The 17,576-nt window shown below is 60.6% G+C and overlaps 1 protein-coding gene across 1 annotated transcript in view; it reads right to left on the reverse strand.

Annotated features, from left to right (window-relative positions):
• Positions 1 to 17,576, reverse strand: part of CROCC (ciliary rootlet coiled-coil, rootletin) — a 52,620-nt gene that overhangs the window by 14,715 nt on the left and 20,329 nt on the right. Inside the window, exons 11-27 of the mRNA XM_068968525.1 lie at positions 17,488 to 17,571; positions 16,876 to 17,106; positions 16,028 to 16,227; positions 14,481 to 14,663; positions 12,898 to 13,042; positions 12,149 to 12,295; positions 11,570 to 11,800; positions 10,687 to 10,880; positions 10,371 to 10,498; positions 9,269 to 9,438; positions 7,259 to 7,438; positions 6,411 to 6,545; positions 5,858 to 6,001; positions 4,794 to 5,032; positions 4,128 to 4,287; positions 2,084 to 2,251; positions 504 to 855 (exon numbers count right to left, since the gene is read on the reverse strand). Coding sequence (XP_068824626.1) covers positions 504 to 855; positions 2,084 to 2,251; positions 4,128 to 4,287; positions 4,794 to 5,032; positions 5,858 to 6,001; positions 6,411 to 6,545; positions 7,259 to 7,438; positions 9,269 to 9,438; positions 10,371 to 10,498; positions 10,687 to 10,880; positions 11,570 to 11,800; positions 12,149 to 12,295; positions 12,898 to 13,042; positions 14,481 to 14,663; positions 16,028 to 16,227; positions 16,876 to 17,106; positions 17,488 to 17,571 — 3,091 coding nt within the window. The remainder of the gene's footprint in view (positions 1 to 503; positions 856 to 2,083; positions 2,252 to 4,127; positions 4,288 to 4,793; positions 5,033 to 5,857; positions 6,002 to 6,410; positions 6,546 to 7,258; positions 7,439 to 9,268; positions 9,439 to 10,370; positions 10,499 to 10,686; positions 10,881 to 11,569; positions 11,801 to 12,148; positions 12,296 to 12,897; positions 13,043 to 14,480; positions 14,664 to 16,027; positions 16,228 to 16,875; positions 17,107 to 17,487; positions 17,572 to 17,576) is intronic.

Raw genomic sequence — 17,576 nt, forward strand, 5'->3', positions numbered from 1 at the left:
AAAAAGAAAGCACCTCCCGCTTCCTCTGAAGTGAAGTCGCTTAGTCGTGTCCGACTCTTTGCAACCCCATGGACTGTAGCCCACTAGGCTCCTTGGTCCATGGGATTTTCCAGGCATGAATACTGGAGCGGGTTGCCATTTCCTTCTCCAGGGGATCTTCCTGACCCAGGGATCAAACCCAGGTCTCCCCCATTGTAGGCAGACGCTTTACCCTCTGAGCTACTAGGAAAGTCCTTTAAAAAGAAGCAATCAATCCACATGTGCCCCTTTGCCTCCGTGAGGGGGTGGGGCTGAGATGAGCTCAGGGGGCATGGCCCCGGCTAAGGGGCCGAAAGTGATTTGGGCCCCAGGTGGGCGAGCTCTGAGAAGTCACCAGAACCAGCCGCAGGGCGGGGTCATCAGAGGAGGGGCGGCCAGGCCCAGGGCGCCTGGTGGCGGTAGAGCTAGGCCTAGGGGCGGAGGCCCCGCAAGGCCCGCCCGCCGACCGCTGCTTCTGTTCTCACCTCCCGCAGGCGCGCCCCGGGCGGGGGAGCCGGCCACTGGCCCCCCGAGCCCCAGGCCCCGGCGCAGGGCCGAGCGCAGGCCGGCGAGCTGGGCCTCTGCCGCGCGCCGCTGAGCCTCCACGCGGGCCCGCTCAGCCTCCAGGCCCTGAGCCCGGCCCTCGGCTGCGCTGAGTCGCAGTCCCAGGTCCGCGGCCTCGGCCCGGGCGGCCTCCAGCTTGAGTCCCAGGCTGCGGGCATGGTCCAGCTGCTGGCTCCGAGCACCGCGCGCCTCCTCCAGGGAGCCCAACAGGTCTCGCTCCCGGGCCCGGAACTCGCCTTCTTGCTCCTGCAGCTTCCGCTGGGCCCCCTGCAGCTGGAGTGGGGACAAGGCCCAGGAGTAGGGGTCAGCAAAGCCACCCCTCAACCGACACCTAGCCTCCCGGCCCACGGGCCCAAAAGCACGGCACGCAGCACCTGTGGTCTCCACCTGCGCAGGAGATGCGCGAACGTCGTGAGTATGGGAGGGAACGGCTAGCGTTTGTTTTCTCTCTGCCTTCTCTGTATGTGCCCTGCAGTGTACACCGTTCATTAGTAATAAACTAACAGCTAAGGCCTGCACAGATAGGACTTATTAGTGCCAGGCCAGGCACTAAGCACTTCCCCCACCCAGAAAATCAAATCTAATCACCACTATGAATCATCTCCGTTTACAGATGAGGAAACTGAGACACAGGGCAGTTCCGTACCTTGCCCAAGGCCACAATGCTAGAAAACTGAGAGCTAGGGTTCAAAGCTAGGCGGCCCTGGACCCAGACCTTTTCTCTTAACCACCAGACCAGGGTGCCTCTCAGTGCACATAATTTATCAGTGACTCACACAATGACAGGAGGCACTAAACACTCCTTACCAGCGACGCGCAGGACAGCACACACCACACACGCCTCTGGCTCCGAGAATGAGCCAACCTCCCACACACTGCCCATAGTCTCACTGAGCGCCATCCACTGAACACCTGGATGCCGAGACCTGCGCCAGGGCCTGGTATACCCCCCTCCTATAATTGCTCTGAAGCACAGAGAGGTCGAGTAACTCAGTCAAGGTCACACAGTAGATTCGGTGCCAGCAAGTGTCGGCTTTGTAGTCAGACAGACCTGGGTGGCTGTGTGACCTTGGGTAAGTACCCTTGACCTCTGAGCCTCAGTATCTGGTTCTCTCTCTAAACTGGGGCTAATTATACCTACCTCATGAGGCTGCTGGGAGAATCAAACAAGTTTCTGTCTACAAAGCTCTCCTACCCCACGTACACAGTTCTTATCGGTATCAATGTCACTGTTATACTTGGGGAAGAATCCCCAGGAGTGGGGGTCAGGGGCCAGTCCTAAGGTGAGACCTCTCAGAATGCCTAGAACACGACTTCCCTGGAGGCCCAGCGTTAAGCCTGCTTCCACTGCAGGGGCACGGTTCAATCCCTGGTCAGAGAACTAAGATCCCACATGCCAAGCAGCGTGGCCAAAAGAGAAGACTCCATTACTGGAGTCCCCAGCCCCTCCTAACTGCCCGAGGACCCTCCCGTCCAGGCCACCTGCCCACCATCTGGTTACCTCCTGCCGCAGGGCCTCCAGGCTGGCCTCGCCCTGCAGCAGCTTCTGTCGCAGGCCCAGGGCCTCCCGTCTGCCCTCCTTCTCTGCCCGCTCACCCAGCGCCAGGCGGCCCTGCAGCTCCAGCAGCTCTCGGCCCAGCCTGGCGTTCTCGCTGTCCAGCATCTTCATCTGGGAGAGAGTGGGCACAGGCAGAACCGAGGACCCTTCTCAGCACCATGCTCCCTTCGAGTCCAGGGTGCCCGTGAGTGCCACAAGCTCCAACAGCAGTCCTTCAGCTCTGCCCCGGAACCTGCCTGGTCCAAACCTGGCACAGAGGGAACTCGGGACCCGCAGCTCTAGAGACCACGACCACGTGTGCGTGCTTACTGTCCGACTCTTTGCAGCCCCGTGGACTGTAGTCCACCAGGTTTCTCTGTCCGTGGAATTATCTGGGCAAGAACACTGGAGTGGGCTGCCATTTTCTCCTCCACGGGATCTTCCCAACCCAGGGATGGAACCCACATCTCTTGCATTGGCAGGCGGATTCTTTACCACCGAGCCACCTAGGAATCTCTAGGGATACACAACATTGAACACAACCCTAATCCACTGGAAGTCCGTGCCAGATAACTCCAGCCAGGACAGGCACCTGGGTACCAGTGACCTCAGTGTACCACCTAATCACAGCTACCTACCACAGAGAGTTGGGGTAGGGAGTGCTGACCCCCAGGAGTTCTGCAGGGCAGGGACTCTGGGTCATCTTTCAACTCCACAATGATGCCTAATTTTTATGGAGTGTCTACCACATGTCCAGCCCTGTTCTAAGTACTTTGGCCATGTGAACTCGTTAATATAGGATAGGTATTGACATTATCCCTCTTTAACAGACAAGAAAACGAAAACTCAGAGAGGTGAAGTGACTTGCCCAAAGTCACACAGCCCACAAGCAGCACACTGGGATCTGATCTCAGACAAGTAGAATCAAAGCGATGTTTCTAGCCCCCTATTTCCCAGAGAGGCAGGTGGGGGTGAGGCCCACCTACCCTGCAGCACTGTAGCAAAGGGAACTTGAAAACGTGCTATCTCACACAAAACCCCAGCAAGAGCCTGGTACACAGGCTCCCATCAGAGATTCTCATGGTTTCCCAGGACTTCAGCCTAGCAGAAGGGGGCCTGGGTAGAGGGTTAGGGGCACACTGGTGGAAGGTGGGGGGGTCCGTTATTCAGGCTGCAGTATTCAGAGCCTGGGTGCCAAAGAGGGCTGGTTCCTGTCCTGCTGGTCTTCTGGAGTGGGGAAGCCTGAGTGCTCAGTGACCAGGGCAGTGCCCAGTATACAGCAGGTGCTTAAGTGCTTGCTGCTGTTGACGGCCTTGGAGGTCATCTAGTTCAGAGCTCTGCAAACAGCAGGCCAAGATTCCAGAGGCCAAATTCCACTAGTACCTGTTTCTGTAAGAGTTTGAGCTAAGGATGGTTTGTATGTTTTAAGTAGTTAAAAATGCCTCATTTTTACATGGTTGAAAGAAAAGCAAAAAAAGAATATTTCTGACACATGAAAAGCATATAAAATTCAAATTTCAATGTCCACAGGCGAAGTTTTAATGGAACACACTCCACTCACGTTAGGTACCACCCAGGCCAGCTTTCTCCCGATGATGGCAGAGAAGAGTAGTTGCGACAGAGACCGTAAGGCCCAGAAAGCTGGAAATATTTACTATTGGACACTTTTCAAAACAAGGGTTTGGCAGCTCCTGACCTAGTTCATGGGATCTGCACCTCCGGTTCTTCACAGATTCCTTTGAGAACTGGCTAAGAGCCCCGGACCCAATCTGTGGAGCTATGTGAATAAATGTGTACACAAAAGTACACACACACACACACACACAGTTTCATGGTTTGAGGACTCCTCTCGAAGACCATCCATTAATACCAAAGACAGGTAACAGGCCTTGCTGCAGTTCAAGCCCGTGGTTTTAAATACACGAGGGGCCTCGGCTCCAGGAAGGGGGTGCGGTAGACTTGGGGCGCACAGCGAGTGCCCAGCGGGGGGATGGGGGTGGGGGTGTACCTGCCGCCGGAGCTCCTGCAGCTCCCGCCGCGCCTCCAGCCGCGAGTGCTCCACCTCCTGCAGCCTGGCCCGCAGCTCCCCAGCGTCCTTGCCCACAGCCACCCGGGCCTCCTCCAAGAGCACCAGCTTCTGCTCCTTGTCCTCGTTGGCAAGCTTCAGGCTGGAGGGATCAGAGGGCAGAGGTGGTCCCCAGTCCTGGGGAGGGTACCCTGAGTGACCCTATACAGCTGCCTTTGCCCCTGGTTTCTGGAGTGGCTCTGGCTGCCTCCTGCCCGCAGGTGCCCAGTGCCACCTGCCAAGCAGTCCTCCCCTGGGCCAGGCCCTCCAGGGACGGGGAGCAGACCCTCGGGGGGGAGAGGTGGACCAGAAGGCACACTGGTCTCCAGGGCGATGCTGGCAGGTGGGGCCAGGGTCTGGCCCCCCCACCCCCACCCCCACCCCCACCCCCCGCCGCCGCCCACCGGCCACCACCACTCCCCTTCCTGCAGGGAAGGAAAATCACCTCAAACGGGTAGAGTCTGAGCTTGGTCTGAGGGTAGGGAAACCCCACCTGTGAGATTCCCCCAGAACCGTGGGGATGGAGATAGTCCCAGGGAGGCTCAAGGAAGTGAGGGGCGGGGCTTGGCAAAGGGGCGGGGCTCGGTGAAGGGCCGGCACATCCCCCACCTGACCCGCTCGCTCTCTGCCGTCTTCAGGGCCGCACGCAGCTCCTCGTTGGAGCGCCGCAGGGCCTCGCGCTCCCTGGTGCCCTCGCTCAGGCTGCGCCGAAGCTCGGCCACCTCCTGGCGCTGGGCCTCGTGGCCGTCCTGGCCCTCCCGCACCTTGCGCTGGGCCTCCAGCAGCTCCCGCCGCAGCCCGCCGCGTGCCTCCTCCAGCAGGCACAGCTGGGTCCGAAGCTCTTCTGCCTGTGAGGACAGCGGGTGTCCACAGCCGAGGGCCAGGCCCCCTTGGGCTGTGTGCGAGCCCGCCCATTCCCGTCTCCGGGGCCATAGGCGCCTGCCCCATCCCTCTGCCGCGACTGGGCCTGCAGGTGAGCAGGTTATGATTTAGGGCAAAGCATGCTGGAGTCAGCGGTGCTCTGGCCTGAAAGAACCATCAATCAGGGCCTCCCCGGTGGCTCAGACGGTGAAGAGTCCACCTGCAATGCGGGAGACCCGGTTCGATCCCTGCGTCAGGAAGAGCCCCTGGAGAGCAGAACGGCTACCCACTCCAGGATTCCTGCCTGGAGAATTCTGAGCGACTAACACTACTACCACCTAATCATCAGTCAAGAGCACCCTGCAGGGACTTTGTGGTGGTCCGGTGGTTAGGACTCCACACTTCCCCTGCAGAGGGCACGGGTGTGATCCCTGGCTGGAGAAGTTGCCACATGCTGTGCAACGGAGCCCCCTGAAAAGATCGATCATCCTAAGGATCAACCTTAACACGTTTTTGACCAGAGATGTATTAATACAACCTGTTAACTGAATATGTTGACCAAAAACGTTTCAATATTCACTTACAAATTGCTGGGCACAGGCATTAATTTTTGCAAAAATCCCTGGTCAATAATGAGTTAAGAAGGCAGGGACCCCACCAACCTTTCAAGTACACAGAAGGCCCTTAATAAATGTTTGCTTCCCTTCCTTCCTTCCTTCTTTCCCTTATTCTCAAGGGCACCTTCTGGGCCCCCAGCGGCCTCAGCTGTGCTGCGGCAGAGGGGCGAGCAGCCAGGCGGGCGGGCGGCTCACCTCGCGCAGGCAGGACTCCCGCTGGCGGCCCAGGTCCCAAGCCTGCTCCCGCAGCCTCTTCACCTCCTGGGCATGGGCCGCGGCGGCCTCCTCCAGCTGGGCCCGCAGGTCCCGCAGCTCGGACGTCAGGGCGTTCACGGTGCTCTAGGATCGATGGCTCCTCAGACTTGGGTCTGTAGTGTCCACCCTGGCCCTGCCCCCGCCAGCCCGCCCCTGACTGCAGCTGGGCTAGCGGGGCACTGCCCACTGTCGGCTCCCAGCGCGGCCGCGCACGCCGGCCCGTCAGGCCCTCTGTGATCTCGACACCCGGAAGCACTCTGCAGACGCAGCTTGTCTCCCCCAGGCTAGGGATTTACAGGGCCCAGCTGTACCCTCTGCCTCCAGTGGCGAGCCCCAAGAAAGGGCGAAGCCTCCAGCACAGCCTGGAAGCTGCGCAGGGCACAGCCAAGCCTTCGTCCCGGGCCCCGCCCCTGCCCGGGCCACGCCCACCCGGGGCCACACCTCCGCCCCAGCCTCGGCCTACGCCCCCACCCCCCAGCCCCGCCCACCCTACCCTGTCCTGCTCCTGGCGGCTCTGGGCGTCCCGCTTCTGTCGCTCCATCTCCAGGGAGACGGCGGCCAGGCTGTGCCGCGTCCCCATCAGCTTTTCGGACAACGCCGTCTTCTCGGACTCCTTCAGTGACAGGGCCTGGGGAGAGGCGGGAGCAAAGGGCTCAGGGTCCTGGGAGGTCCTGGGGGGATGCTTGGGCCTTTCCCCACCCTGCCCTGGGAACGGTGCCCCCGGGGGCTTGGGGCCCTGACCGGCCACCGCAGGTGGAGCCAGGGCCAAGTCACAGCCCCAGAAAAGTGCCGGGGCACTGTTGTCACAACAGTGGTAACCACCTGGACACAGACACAAGAGATCGCACATCCTGAAGGGCCTTTCATTATTCCCATTTTACAGATGAGGCTACTGAGGCTCAAAGAGGTAAAGTGACCTGCCCTGGGTTACGTGGCGGGTAAGGAGATGGATGCAGCCTGCCCTGTCTCCATTACATTACAGGAAGGTCAGGAGTTAGTTCTTTCTGAGGAGGGTCAGCTGCTGCACGCAGGCTCCGTGGGGACTGCTCAGAGGCAGTCACGGGGACGCCACGCCCTGCCTGGGGTGGAGGAAGGGTGAGTGGAGGGAGTCAGCTCTTCGGGAACAACACTCATGGTGTCAGGATTGTGGTGGCTACGCGTTAAGCTCCCGCCATGTGCCAGGCCCACCCACTGGACATGGGGGTCTCGGTGATGCCTCACAAACACCCCTTGAGTTCCCACTGTGCGGTGAGGAGACTAAGGCCCAGAAAGGACTCCTGGCCGCAAGCCTGCGCGGCGAGCAGGGACTGGCCCCTCAGGCGGCCGCCGCAGCTCACGCACCTGCTGCTTCTCAGCCTCGGCCAGGAGCAGGCCCTCGTCGCGCTCCTGCTGCAGGGCGGCCATCTCCTCACTCAGCTCTTCCTTCTCGGCCTCCAGCCGGGCCAGCAGCTCCTCCCGCTCCCGCTGGAGCTGACCCTGCAGGCGGGCCCGCTCTGTGCCCAGCTCCCGCCACGCCGCCTCCTGAGGGCCAGGCCGAGGTGTGCGTGACCCATGCAGCTGGGTGGGCAGCTGCTCTCCACCCTCAGGGCGGCTGGGCCTCAGGGCAGGTGAGGTGGGTGAGAGGAAGGGCTATGACAGGGACATGTTGGGGCTGTGCAAACCCCAAGGAGCAGCGGCTAGCAGGCTGGGAGGATGGGGGCTGAGTGGAGCGGGGGCAGAAAATGCTTCCTGGAGGAAATGAGCAGCAGTTAGTCAGGTAGAGAAAAAAGAAAAAGGACCCTGGGCCCGAGTCCAGCCCCAGAGACAGCTGAGAGGAAAGAGGAAGACGAACTGGGAAACCATGATGTTTACGGTCCCTGGAGCTCGAATTACAAGGCAGACAGGGTGAAGGCCAGGGCCAGAGCCACACGGAGCAGTCAGACCAGACCACGCCAGACCAGTGCGCGTCGGGGGGAGTGATCTGATTCCTAGGGACAGCAGAGGTCTCAAGCCAGGGTGATAAGGGGTGATCTGAATTTTAGAACAGTGGGCTGTGGTGGGCTTCCCTGGTGGCGCTAGGAGTAAAGAACCCAACGTGCCAATGCAGGAGACGTAAGAGACTGGGGTTCGATCCCTGGGTCGGGAAGAGCCCCTGGAGGGCACGGCAACCCACACTGGTCTCCTTGCCTGCAGAATCCCACGGACAGAGGAGCCTGGTACAGTCCATGGGATCGCAAAGAGTCGGGACACGTCTGAGCAACTTAACACGCGCACACACAGAATGCAGAAGGCGGCCTGGGATTCGGGGTCTGGGCAGAGCAGGGCTAGGTCGGCTGTGAGGACTGAGGCGGCCTGGGTCTGGGAGCCACAGATCTGCTGACATTAAGAGGCTGAGTCTGGGGCTGCAGGGAGAGGGGGGGCGGGCACGGACTCTGGCCCCCAGGACTGGGTGGGTGAGACCCACAGGCAGCACAGGCAGAGCCCGCCCGGGGCCTAAGGGGGTCGCCTGGCCCTGCACATGTCCTAGCAGCTGTGAGGACACCCTGCGTAAAAGGCGGTGCTGCCCCTGCTGAGGGAGGGGGCCTCCATCCACCCAAATCCAAGAAGGCGGGGTGCGTGGGCCCCTGGCGGAGAGGGCCACAGCCCGAACCCTCTCTGTCAGAGGCAGCCCAGTCCAAGACGGGTGAAGCAAAGCCCTGCCCAGAGGCCCGCCCGGGAAGTGTTTCAGTGCAGTAATAACCACCAGCATCCAGAAAGCGCCTGCTCTGTGGGAAGCCCTTCGTGTGGTTGGGCTGGTCTGCCATTCCATCCTGAACAAGCTTTCTGGCCAGCCTCAAACTGTCACCGTTCCCCACGGTTACGATGAGCAAGTGAAGGCACAGCGGCCTTTGGTAGCAAAACCAGCAGGCGGCCGAGACCAGGTCTGAGCCGGGCAACACAGCTCGAGAGCCGGTGTGCTCAGACACTGCTGCTCTTCTCCTCCAGTGACCTGCCCCTTACTTTCCTACGTGCTCTGGTCTCCAGAATTTACTTTCATATGCAAATAGCATTTCTCACAAATTAAAGTGCTTTCCTGCTGTACAATAGACCAGCATTTTCCAAACATGTCTGTGGACCTCCTGCCTCGGATCACCAGGGCTGGAAGTTTGGGGCCTGGGAATCTGCATGGTTGATAAGAAGGGGCCCCTGATGGATCCTCCCAGCTGCCCCTAGAGCCTCTGAAACACAGATGAAGTTCCATTTCACAGATTTGGAGACTGGGACAGAGTGAGAAGGCTGACTTGCCTGAGGTCACAGAGGAGCAAAAGCCAATGGTTCAGAGCCACCCCCCACCCAGCCCTCCCCAGTCTGCCCCAAGGCAGCAGCCCAAACCTTCTCTCGCTGGAGGCGCTGCAGATCCTCCTCGTGGGCTGCCCGCTGTTCCCGCAGAGAGGCCTGGGCCTCCCGCTCAGTCTGCAGCAGCTTCTGGGCCGTCAGCTCCTTGTCCAGAGCAGCCTTCTGCTCTGCAGCTGCCATCTGCTGTCGCAGGCCCGCCAGCTCCCCTGTACAGGGCAGGCAGGTCTGTGGGCGAACTCCCCAGTGGGAAAGCAGACTCGGGCCAGGGGAACCAGGGGGTCAAAGTCCCAGAGGGGAAAGCGTCCCTCTGGTGTCGAGGCTGAGTTCCCCTGGAGAGCCTCCTTGCCCTCTCTGGGCCGCAGTTCCCTATCGGGTGCATGGCCCAGTGGCCCTACCCACTTGGAACGGCATCTAAAGGATGAAATGACTGAAGAAGGGGCCCCAAAACGGGGAGGACACAAACATACGGCAGCCCCCGTCACTGAGCGCGTACTCTGGCGGGCACCTGGCGGGCATGTCACAGCTTCACATCATGCCTAGGAGGCTTACCCCCAACTCCCATATGAGGACAGGGAGGCTCAGGGAAGACAGGGGTCCTCCCAAGGCCACGCAGCTTTCCGCAAGACGCCGCCTTTAGTGACTGACTGCCACGGTATGCTTGGGGGACTGTCAGCACTAATGGAAACGGCCATGACGAAGGTGCGCCCGACTGCAGGAGGAATCCAGACACCATCCTGGGGGCTGGAGGCCACCGGACACTGTCGGCATTCCCCTTCTTAAGGTGCTCAGTAAATGTGGAGCGAGAAAAAACCCCGAGTTCTGAGACTGCGGGCAGTGAAAGCCACCATAAAGGCAGCTGATGGCTCCAGAGAGTTCGGGGCTCTCTCAGGGTCCTGCTGACGATAAGCAGCAGGCATCCTGCCAAGGCCATGCTTCCCTCACCTCATCTTGGTGAAGCCTCGGGAGGTGGGGCTCCTCATCTCTGTCCGATGAGGAGCCTGCAGCCCAGGAAGAGGAGGGGCTAGGGGCCAGGTCAGCCAGAGCCAAGGACCCCAACTTCAGGGAGAGCCCAGAACTCCACGGGGTGCAGCCTGGGTGGAGCCCAGTGCTCCCTGCCCCTCGCCTCAGGCCTGCCTACCGGTCAGGGCCTCCTTGGCCAGCAGCAGGGCCCGCCCATCTGCCTCCAGCTGCTCCCGCCGGGACTCAAGCTGCGCCAGCTGCCTCTGCACCTCAAACAGGCTGCTCTCCAGGGCTTCCTTCTCCGAGCTGCAGCACACGACATACCTGAGGCCTGGGACCCAGCGCCCGGGGCCCCAGAGGATTCCGGGGTGTGGCCAGGAAGGGCCAGGTGCCACCCTACCTGCCCAGCCGGGTCCAATGCGTGGGCGGGGCTGGTCACCGGGCGACCCTGGCCAATCCCCCCCAGGGGGGCCAGGCAGAGCCCAAGCCCTTACCGCAAGCGTGCAGCCTCCTCCGACAGGGCCCGGGCTTCACGCTCGGCGGCCACCAGCTGCACTGCCAGGCCAGCCCTCTCCTTGGCCAGAGCCTCCTTCTCCCGCGTTGCCCGCTCCAGCGCCTCCGTCTGCCGCTGCGTCTCCTGTCGGGCCTGCTCCAGCTGCTGCTCCCGCTCGCTGACCTGCCTGGAGAGCTGGCCCCCACTAGGCACTGTGAGCGCCACCCCTGGGGTCTCCCCTGCTTATCCTGAAGCATCCCAGCCCTGGGCCTGACCCAGCCCTGGCCTGGCCTGGCAGGCAGGAGACCAGGCCCAAGCCCAGGGTCTACCCTGACGTGCTGTCTGGACAAATCACAGCCTTCTCTGGACCTGCCGTGCACAGGGTCCTCACTCAGTCTGGGCAGTAACCGAACCCTTGCTGTTCCCCCAGCATGTCCAGGGAAGGTGGGTATATAGCACAGACCACAGGGGAACTGCCCCACAGGCTGCAGGGAGGGGCCTGGAGCCCGGCTCCCGCGCCACACGGGCTGCTCGCTAGCCACCTCCCCCAGGAAGCCAGGCCCTCCAGGACAGACACCCTGAGGTCCCTTCCAGCTATGGTTTCCCAGCACGTGTGATTCCAGTTCTGAACTTCTCTGCCGCGTATCTACTAGGTGGTGACTCATTTTTCCAAGTGTTTACACGGTGCACTCGTCAGAACAACCCTCTGGGACGAGAGCTATCATCCCAGTGTTGCAGATGGGGCCACCGGGACATGGGGGCGTTGGGGAGCTTGCTCCAGGTCCCAGCTTGCAGAGGCGGGGCTGGATTTCAGCGGGGAATCAGGCTCCAGAGCCTGTGACTTCCAGCGTCTAGAAGCCCTCCAGTGTTGCCCCCCCACCCACCTGGGCGAGCTGCTCCTGCAGCCGGCAGCGCTCGCGGTGCAGCTCGGGGAGCTGGCGCTCCAGCACCTCCCGGGCCCGCTCCGCTGCCCGCAGGGAGCCCTCCAGGCCCTGCCGCTCCACCTCCTGCTGCAGCCGCTCCTGCTGCAGCCGCTCCTGCTCCTCCTGAGACGTGGCGGCCGCCTGCTCCACCTGCCGCTGCCGGCCCAGCAAGGCCGCCTTCTCCTCCTCCAGCTGTGGGTCAGGCGGGGCTGAGAGTGGGGGCAAACCCAGCCCTTATGCTGGAAGGGGGCCCACCCATCACCCACACTGGGCTAGAGGACAGGGGAGGTTCCCGAGGGCCAAGCGCGGGGCCGGAGGCCATCAGGCCATTGGGGAGGAGACGCAGGGCCTGCGGAGCTTCTTTTCCATCAGACCACAAGGGAGAAGACAGACGGAGTCAGAGACAGAACAAGACAGAGGGACAGAGGCGTCCAGGGAGGGGTGGGCTGGGCCTGAGCTGGGCCTGGGGACGCCTCTGGGGGGGTCTCTGAGGAGCAGGGGCGGGAGTAAGGCAGGAGGGTCCACGGGCCCACCACGTGCCTGGGCGACAACGCGGTTCAGGGCCAGCTTGTCCTGTGCCAGACCCTCATTCAGGGCGCTCAGCTTGGACAAGGCGTCCCGCAGAGAGGCCTCCTCCGCCCTCAGCTTGGTCGTGGAGAGCTCGAGCGCCACGCGGCCAGCCTCCGCCTGCAGGGTTGGAACCAGCGGCCAGACGGTCAGGCGGAGAGAGCAGCGAAGAGACGCGAGGGACGCGGAGACGCAGAAGGACGAGAAGAAAGTCAGAGAGATGGGCAGAGGGGGAGGCATGGGGAGACAAGCCCCTCAGACAGGGCAGGGCCATGAGAAGGAGATGCAGCGTGAGACAGAATCCCTGCAGACGGCCTGCTGCCCACGCAGAGCTGGACAAGGGCCGACAAGGCCGGCTCCCGCCACAGGGCACGGCCAGAGGTCAGAGGGTACCAGCGTGGGGTCGGGGGCGGGCCTGCTCAGGGCCTAGACACAGGGAGTGGGACCGGCACCAACCAAGAACTGTGCCCCCAACACTCACAGACCCCAGGACCTATGCCCAGAGATGGGGCCGGACGACCTGAGTCACAGGCCCTGCCCCAGAAGCACCTGGAAAAGCAGAGGTATGACCAGGCCTAGAGGGCAGTTCACGTATGGCTGGGATCAGAGGTCTGTTTGCGGTCCAGGACAGAGGTCAGCCTGAGTCTAGGAGGAGGGGGTCAGCCTGTGGCCAGAGGGAGAAGGCCTGGGACCCAGGGCAGAGGTGGCAAACGGGAACCCACCTTGGCCAGTGCCTCGGCCACCTCAGCCTTCTCGGCCTGCAGCATGTCCCGCTGCAGCGTGGCACTGCTCAGCGCCTCCCGCACCTCCACCAGCTCCTTCGCCAGCCCTGAGCGCTTCCCTTCCAGCTGCTCCAGTTGTCTGTGGCTGTGGGGCAGAGGGCAGGGGTTGCCCCAGTCACTCCCCTGAGTCTCCCACAGCCAGACATGCTGGAGTGGCAAGAGGCCAGGCACGAGGCAGGAGCCTCACCCACAGGGACAGCCAAGCCCACGGTGACTCTGAACCTCAGTTTTCACATCTCCAAAATGGGGTAACACCCACCTTGTGAAGTTGTTAAAAGGACATGTGTCTTTATTGTAACCTGACATACCTCCCCAAGGGCCTTCAGAAACAAGGATAACATCCACTGGTACAACGTGCTAAACATCACTGTTACTTCTGCCTCAGAGAAATAAATGAACAGTACAGTGATTAAGACGTTAACTCTGAAGCCCCAGTGATTGGGTTCAAATCCTGGGTCTTCTACTACCTAGCTGTGTGACTTTGGGCAACTTAAATGACCTTTCTGTGCTTCAGTTTCGCTGTTGATAAGATGGAGCTAATAGCCCCTACATCACACAGTTATTATGAAGCTGAAATAAGAGAATCTAAGTGCTTAAAATGGTGTCTGGTACTTAGTAATGTTAGTATTAGTCTTATTATTATAACTTTAAATTTAAAAATAATATTAACATTATTAATTAAAATAATTTTACATATGTTACGTTTTAATTAAATAATATGGATGACACAGGATGAGATGGTTAGATGACATCACTGACATTTCAATGGACATGAGTTTTGGGTAAACTCTGGGAGTTGGTGATGGATAGGGAAGCCTGGCGTGCAGTGGTTCATGGGGTCGCAAAGAGTCGGACACGACTGAGCGACTGAACTGAACTGAATGTTATATGTAACATTATATTATATATGAAGTTACATATAACTATTACTTAATGTTATCTTCCCTGGTGGCTCAGATGGTAAAGCCTCTGCCTACCATGGGGGAGACCTGGGTTCTGTTCCTGGGTCAGGAAGATCTCCTGGAGAAGGAAATGGCAACCCACTCCAGTATTCTTGCCTGGAAAATCCTATGGACGGAGGAGAGTGGTAGGCTACAGTCCGTGGGGTCACGAAGAGTTGGATACGAAGGAGCGACTTTGCTTGCTTTCATATAAATGTTATATACATGATTACAGGAAGTTATTATATCTTGTAACTACAGGGAAGCCTGCCATGCTTCCATGCTGCCATGCCTCCATGGGGTCGCAAAGAGTCGGACACGACCTGGCGACCGAACGACAAAGTAACTCCTGTCGTATTAGCTGTTATCGTCATCCACACTCTACCTCCGACCAGCTCTGATCTCTGGGAAACGACTCCACCTGCCCGAGCCCCAGTTTCCTGCAGGTCTGGCTAGGAGACCCTGTAGCAGGGGCTGCGGCGAGGACTCCGAGCGTGTGGGAGGCCCGCGCACAGTCAGTGCTCCCGAGCCCCCAGGGACAGCCAGGGCCCCGGGCCCAGCTCAGCGCCAGAAGCCACTCGCCTGCGCTCGAGCTCCCGGCGCGCCCGCATGCAGTCCTGAGCCGCGTCCTCCCGCTCTTCCTCCAGCTGGTCCCGCTGGCGCCGCAGCTCCTCCTGGGCCACCTGCAGCTTCTCCCGCTCCTGTCGCAGCTCCTCGGCCTGCTGCTTGGCCGCATGCAGGCTGTGGGCCAGGCTGTCCTTCTCCCTGCAGGACGAGAGGAGGGGCCGCTGAAGGGGCTGCCAGGGCCCCTTCCTGATGGAGGATGGCCACGCTACTGTGCTAGCCAGGAACCACAGACTGCCGTCTTCCGAGGCCCGTGCCTCCAGGAAGCCTTCCTGCCCCTGCATGTGGCCCACTCATCTCCTCCACGTCTCCCTGGAGCCGACTCTTTCCAGCAAAGAGAATCCAGACATCCTTCTTCCCCATCCAGCCCACTTGGAGGCCCAGAGAAATGGGTGGAAGCCTCGCCACCGGGTGAAGAGGCCAGGCCAGGCTTGAGACATGTGGGCACTGTTGCTGCCAGGTCTGCTGGCCCACCTAGCCCGGGAAGGTCCCCTTATAGCACCCCATGCCCTTCAGTTCTGGGAGGTCCAATAGACTGGGTGTGTCCAGATTCCAAGGTCTGCTGCCCAGGCCAGCAGCACGTGGCAACCAGGGCAAGGGCAAGGGAGGGAAGAGCCTCCTTCCAAGACTGGAGTTTCTGGTTTAGGGCTGACGGCTGTCATATCCTCCACTGCCAACTCCCCTTCGCTCAAAATGGCAACCCGTGAATACACTAGGTACGAAGGCTGGCAGTAGGCAGAGGAAAACATAACAACGTGAAATTAAGAAAAACAATACAATGCAAAATGAGGCATTCACTAAGAATACTACTACAAAAAAGCACTCCTCCTTCCAAGGCGGGAAGCACTGGTTTTGCCATCAGATGGACCAGAATCCCATCTCCTACCCCAGCAACACTGCTGTGTGACCCTGGGCAAGGCTCTCAACCTCAAGACAGTAACAGCAGTGGGGTGCATGGGGTTGACAGGAAGGCTGACTGAGACTGTACATGTGAAGGACTTGGCAATGAGCCTGGCACATAGGAGGTGTACGGGGGACGCTTGCAAACTGTCAGGAAACATGATGGAAAGCAAAGCCAGGGCATTAACAAGGTCAGGATGGGTGGGGGAGGGAGGGCTGTGAAGAGATTTCACCGTTTTATTTCCCTCCATTTTCAACCTTTTTATTATGTAGTTACATTAAAAAAGAAAAACAATAACAAGGACAAAAAATCAAAACCATCAGGCAGCCAAGAATGGATAATTTCTTGTCTCTGAAATCCCCAAGAAACAGAGTCTAGAATAACACTGCCAATATGACTCTCGGGGCTGATGGAAATGTTTCCTAGTCATCCGTGCACTTGATACGAAGCTAATGCAACTGCGGGATTGAATTTTTACTTTTGTAAACGTTGCCTTATATTTGAACAGACACACGTGGCCAGTTACGACCATATTAGTGCAAATCCAGCATGTGCAGGCTGACTCATCCCTGGGGCTGGGCGCCCCACCTCTGGCCTCTGGCACCTGTTCAGGAGGTCGACGGTGCTGCGCAGGCGCTGGGCTTCCCGCTGTGCGTCCTCCTGGGCCCGGGCGGCCACGTCGGCGTCGTCCCGCAGACGCTGCAGCTGCTCTTCCAGGGCACGGCGCTCACCCTCACTGTCACTAAGCTGCTTCCGCAGGGTACCCAGCAAGTCCTGGCTGGCCTCATAGCGCCCCCGCATGTCCTGTGGCAGAATCACTGAGTCCAGGGAAGCCCTTGCTCTCCGCAGGATGTACACCAGCCTGCTCTGGGACCCAGACCTGCGTCCATCCCTGGGCGGCAAAGTGGAGCGAAGCCCATAGGCTCAGTTTCCACTCCCCTGCACGGTGCCCTCCCACCCTTCTGACACCTCTGCCAGGGCTCTGAACCTCCAGCTCCTGGGGCCCCAGACAACTCCTACCCAAGTCTCCCAAACACCAAGCACACTCCTTTCCGCACCCCGCGTCTGACGCCCTCACCCAAGGCTGTCTTGGTAGATGTGGGCGCCTCGTCTTCCGCTCTACACCAGGACTCTAGCTCCACCCAGGCTCCGCCCCCAGCGGCTCAAGCCCCTCCCACACCAGGACTCTAGCTCCACCCAGGCTCCGCCCCCAGCAGCTCAGGCCCCTCCCACACCAGGACTCTAGCTCCACCCAGGCTCCGCCCCCAGCAGCTCAGGCCCCTCCCACTCCAGACGCTGCGCGCTCGGCCACCTCCGGTCCCGACTCTCTACCCTCTCCCAGGGCTCTGGCTGCCCCTAGGGTTTCCTAGGGTGCTCAGGCCCCACCCACGGAGGCGCCCGGCCCGGCCCTGGGCTGGATCCCCAGCACAGGGTGCTCAAGCCCTGTCCCACCTGGACCTGTAGCTGGCGCTTGTGCAGAGCCGAGTGGATGAGGGCCAGCGTGGAGTCCGAGCATGCGGGGGACGGGCCTCGGCGCGGGGAGCGGCCGCGGCCGGGTGAGGGCCGCCTCGGCGGGGACGGGGTCCGGGCCCCCGAGAGCCCCCGCAGGCTGCCGTCCAAAGTGTCCGCTGTGCGCTCGGAGCCACTTAACTGGACGCCGCTGTCCGTGTCCGACAGGACAGCCTGGGGGTGGGTCAGAGAGAAGGGGAGGGGAGCTGCGCGGTTAGTGGGGCACAGCGCGGCCACTGGAGTCCTGGCATCCAGCTTCACCACAGACTCCGCAACACACCCTAGGGCCCTCCCAAAAGCAGGCTTCCTGATCACAGCCCTCAGCCCACCGGGACGCCTTCCGTTTACTGAGAAGACACCATAGAGCCTTTCTCAGACGGGCAGGGAACAGGCAGTGCCTCCTCTCGGGACAGAGTTTGAGCTGAGAACAGCAGGGAGGGCGCCAGGGCCCTCAACCGCTTGCAGTTCAGCTCAAAGCCACCAGGGGACGCAGTGGTCCAGGCCCGTCTGCCCTGGCCCTGCCCAGGCCCCCGCCAGTGCTGGCCTGCCTCCAACCTGGGCCATGTCCCTCAGGGTCTGCTGCAGCCCCTCTCCTTCCTCTGCCTCCAGGGCCGCCTGCTCCTGGAGCCGCAGGGATTCCTAGA

This window comes from Capricornis sumatraensis, chromosome 3, assembly GCF_032405125.1.
Source record: "Capricornis sumatraensis isolate serow.1 chromosome 3, serow.2, whole genome shotgun sequence".
NCBI classification, from domain to species: domain Eukaryota; kingdom Metazoa; phylum Chordata; class Mammalia; order Artiodactyla; family Bovidae; genus Capricornis; species Capricornis sumatraensis.